The sequence below is a fragment of the Olea europaea genome, unplaced genomic scaffold (assembly GCF_002742605.1).
Source record: "Olea europaea var. sylvestris unplaced genomic scaffold, O_europaea_v1 scaffold2238, whole genome shotgun sequence".
In the NCBI taxonomy this organism is placed as follows: Eukaryota; Viridiplantae; Streptophyta; class Magnoliopsida; order Lamiales; family Oleaceae; genus Olea; species Olea europaea.
In genome coordinates, this window is record NW_019240420.1 from 4,201 (window position 1) to 7,837 (window position 3,637).

General features: G+C 36.8%; 2 protein-coding genes across 2 annotated transcripts in view; both read right to left on the reverse strand.

Annotated features, from left to right (window-relative positions):
- Window positions 1-313: 313 nt before the first annotated feature.
- On the reverse strand, window positions 314-2,167 carry LOC111380970. Its single transcript, XM_023004654.1, has 4 exons — window positions 2,048-2,167; window positions 1,127-1,408; window positions 767-862; window positions 314-701 (listed from the first exon to the last, which is right to left on the reverse strand). The coding sequence occupies exons 1-4, from the start codon at window positions 2,165-2,167 to the stop codon at window positions 600-602; spliced, it is 600 nt and encodes a 199-aa protein (XP_022860422.1). The 3' UTR covers window positions 314-599.
- Window positions 2,168-3,134: 967 nt separating this feature from the next.
- Window positions 3,135-3,637, reverse strand: part of LOC111380971 — a 17,988-nt gene continuing 17,485 nt past the window's right edge. The window contains exon 4 of the mRNA XM_023004655.1: window positions 3,135-3,559. Coding sequence (XP_022860423.1) covers window positions 3,135-3,559 — 425 coding nt within the window. The remainder of the gene's footprint in view (window positions 3,560-3,637) is intronic.

Below are 3,637 nucleotides of genomic sequence, written 5' to 3' on the forward strand. Positions count from 1 at the left end.
AAAAAAAGTTGTTATTTGACTCTGAAATCCTTATCTCACTATATCATAGATATACTTTAAATAGAACATACTCCGATCCCGTTTGGTAATCATTTTTTTTCAAAATACATTTTTCTCTCTCTTCTTTTAAACCACACATTCTTTATTAAAATAATATTACATGTAAATCAAAATTTTTTCCTTATTTCTCAACTACACATTCCACATCAAATTGTTAATATATGTACACCAATGTTTCACAACTACAGCTTTTTTCTTACACAAACAAATATAATACTACCCAATTATCTTTTGAAATTCAACTAAGCTAAGAGATTTAAAGAGCATTTACTTCATTAAAGATTCAAAAGGTATCTCCTTCTAATATTATCAGAAGTTCCCATCTGACTTCTTAGTGTCAAACGCAATTAAAAGACAAAACACATGACAATGTTTTTCCTTGAATTCAAACACTACAATCTTTGGGCAAAGGAAAATCTATATACATGTGTAATGCTAAACTTCATTCATATCAAGTAATAAGACTAGAATGTATGGAAGCTATTCTAGCAAGTTTCGAAACATCTGTATTGAAATATGTATAGGTCAAATGCACTCATCTATGACCCGATGGTGGCAGGATATGATTCTTCCTTCTCACCAACACGTGCTTCGTTTTCTTGTTGCTCAGCCTTGTCATTATTATCTGCCGGACGCACAATCTGTTTGCCAGAGAACATCAGTAGTGTGACACAGATGCAATGATGTTAAAGAATTTGTTGCTCACCTCGATTATTGCATCTGAAACCTGCATTCGCCTGGTGTCAATAGATGGGAGAAGATCGCCGGATCCAGTTTCTACCAGTATTGTTCTGCCAACAGGCTAGTAACAAATGAAAGAAAGCTGGTGAGACGTTACTTTTGAACTCTGTAATATTACCGTTGGTTTGTTAATTACTAGAAACTTCAAAGAACCCTTTTGATGGGCAAAGCTGAAATTAACTTTTCTAGTGAGAATTAAGTGAAGAAGACAGTGGCTAAGGTATTCCATAGAGATCCCAAAATGGAGCATAAAGGTAGCATGAATAAAAGCTTCCATATCTCATCCAACATGAACCATAAAGAAAACATGGATTCCAAAACATACAAGAGGGGGCCGTTCAAGTGCTGATGCTCTTGCTAAGTCGTTTGCACCTGCATCTTTTCCAAGATTTGCATTTTCAGATGGAATATCTTGGATGCGGAATGCTGCAGCAAGCTCGAGGGGAGGATTAGCTCCCCAAACAGGCATTCCATAACCTGGACGAAACCCATTCTGCATGGGGACAGCACCTCTACCATGTCCACCATTTGGACCAGTGGGGACAGTTGAACAAACTTGACCCGGGAGTCCACCGGGTTCCACAGGAGCTGCACCAGATCTCTTGTACTAAACGATTCCCAGTGACATAAAAGGAGAGAGAAAATGAAGTTAATAGTCGAGGAAGCAGTTAAAAGAACGCAGTAAATTTTTTAAGCAATATAATTTTAAATGTATCAGAACAAATCAAAAAATAGTGAGCTTGCACATTCACGAAATTCAAAGTTCCAAATTAGAGTTATCTTTCACGAAAGAGAATTTAATCAACAGACCATTGATAGAATTGTTTAAGTTTTAAACTTTCCCTACATTCTTATTCCCAAAATACAAGACAATACTGTTGATGGATGTTGGTATTAACAGTCCCCAAAAACCAAAACTATTGACAGAATATTAAAGAACATCGAAGATTTTTTGCCCAAAGGCTCGGATGTTCGCCCAAAAGAGAGTTAATTACCACGTTGAGCATCTACCAAAGTAGTTATCGCTCCAATCCACTAAAAACTAACAAAGAATATCAGTACAAGGATTACAACACAAAAGATCCGATAGATCTTGCCCTCAGACCATATTTTTTCTCTCAAAAATACCCTTAACAGATTACATCAATTAACAAAACGTTACTGCTCGACCAAGAACAGAACCAGCCTCTCCTACAAGTAATCTATATTAGATTTCACCAAGAATATCTATAAGACAAAAGATTACAGTTAAAACCAGAGATTTTCCATTAGAGAGAACTCTCCTCCTCCTTAAAAAATGAAGGATCAAATGAATATAAACAATCAAAATGCATCCTGCGGTTACTCTAGCACCACGTGACATCATCTTAGCCTTTCACTTAAAACATTAAAATCGCATTTCAGTAAAACGAAGAGAATGCAGAGCTGATAAGTAACTGGGTCACATTCCTTCAAGAGGGCTTAAGAATTGGGCTGTATCATTGGGCCATAGATGTTCAGCATAATACATAACATGGACATGAAAAAAATCATTCAAGATGGATTGAACTATTTTGTAAAAGCGGTTTCAGTTGTTTTCCATACCATGCACAAAAGAATCGTAGTGCAAAAAAGCCATTGCTGAATCGCGAGAGGCCTTCTTCCTAAGACCTCGCCTCTCTGTCTGTAGTGAGCAATTAATTTTGCCAAGGCAAGAAGTCCAATTAAGCCTGCAACAAGTGTCAAGAATCAAGGCAAATGGTAAGTGAAGTGAAAGTCGCGGAAACTAATAGTGCGTTGAAACAAACTCACCGAACATGACCGTCAACCAAGAGGTTTCACACAGTACTGCACATCCGATCAGATACCCAACAAACGGCTAGTTGAAAAAAGAAAAAACAAAATTGGAATTCTACAGAAATAAAATGAAGACAAATATTTAACTAAATTCCATTGGTAGTGGAATGTAGTAGGTTTTACCAACGTCTCGGAATCGGAAAAATGCGCAGTAAAGATTTCCGCTGCTAATCTCCTTATATGAGGATAAATAAGTGTTATCATGTTTTCCACAGTGGAAACTTGCTGCCTTCGGTTGACCATATAATTAGCATTCCTGTACAATTTCATATACATACAATATCAAACACCGTTGAATAAATTATTAACAAAAACTATAATGTTGTTCAAAGAATTTATTATTTACCTCCAGGTAATTTGTTTGCAAGGTAAGATCAGTCCGAGGTGTAGGAAAAGCAATTTCAAAATCATGGTAAATGAAGTCTTAAAGCTGAAAAATGAGGACCACAATTAAACAATTTTAACTTTTGAATTTTAAACACAAAAATATAATTAAACTAATCTAACCTGATCTCGAGGTGCGAATAAGAAAAGATAAAAATTGTTGGCATCATGAATAAAAACGCTGATTCTAACATATCTTTGCACATTATCGAGACATCTGGAAGTGAAACTGAATTTCCCTCATGTTCTGGCCTATTAATCAAGTCTGCCACTCTCAACCCTGTATCAGTCAACTCTTCTTCTTCGGGCAACCCTATCATTGGAATCGTAATCAATATTTCTTCTGGCAACTCTTCCGTTTCTTCCCTCACCTCTTGCTCCGCCGGACTTGCTTCAGTTTCTTCCCTCACCTCTTGCTCCGCCGAACTTGCTTCAGTTTCTTCCCTCTCCTCTTGCTCCGCCGAACTTGCTTGAATTTCAGGAGTTGACGATGTTGACTCCTTTTTATGTTTTCCGCAACACGACCCCATCACCAGTTCTGCAAAATTAAGGGGTCACAGATTAGCATACTCACCATGATCGACAAAGTAAAACTACAAATTATCAAGCAATGTTA

Excerpts from the sequence above, each read along its gene's own strand:
- LOC111380970 (XM_023004654.1), bottom strand. The coding sequence starts at position 2,167 with ATGATGTCACGTGGTGCTAGAGTAACCGCAGGATGCATTTTGATTGTT. Across the intron at positions 863-1,126 it reads CACTTGAACGGCCCCCTCTT|CCTGTTGGCAGAACAATACT; the intron begins GTATGTTTTGGA and ends ATTTGTTACTAG. Across the intron at positions 702-766 it reads TTTCAGATGCAATAATCGAG|ATTGTGCGTCCGGCAGATAA; the intron begins GTGAGCAACAAA and ends TCTGGCAAACAG.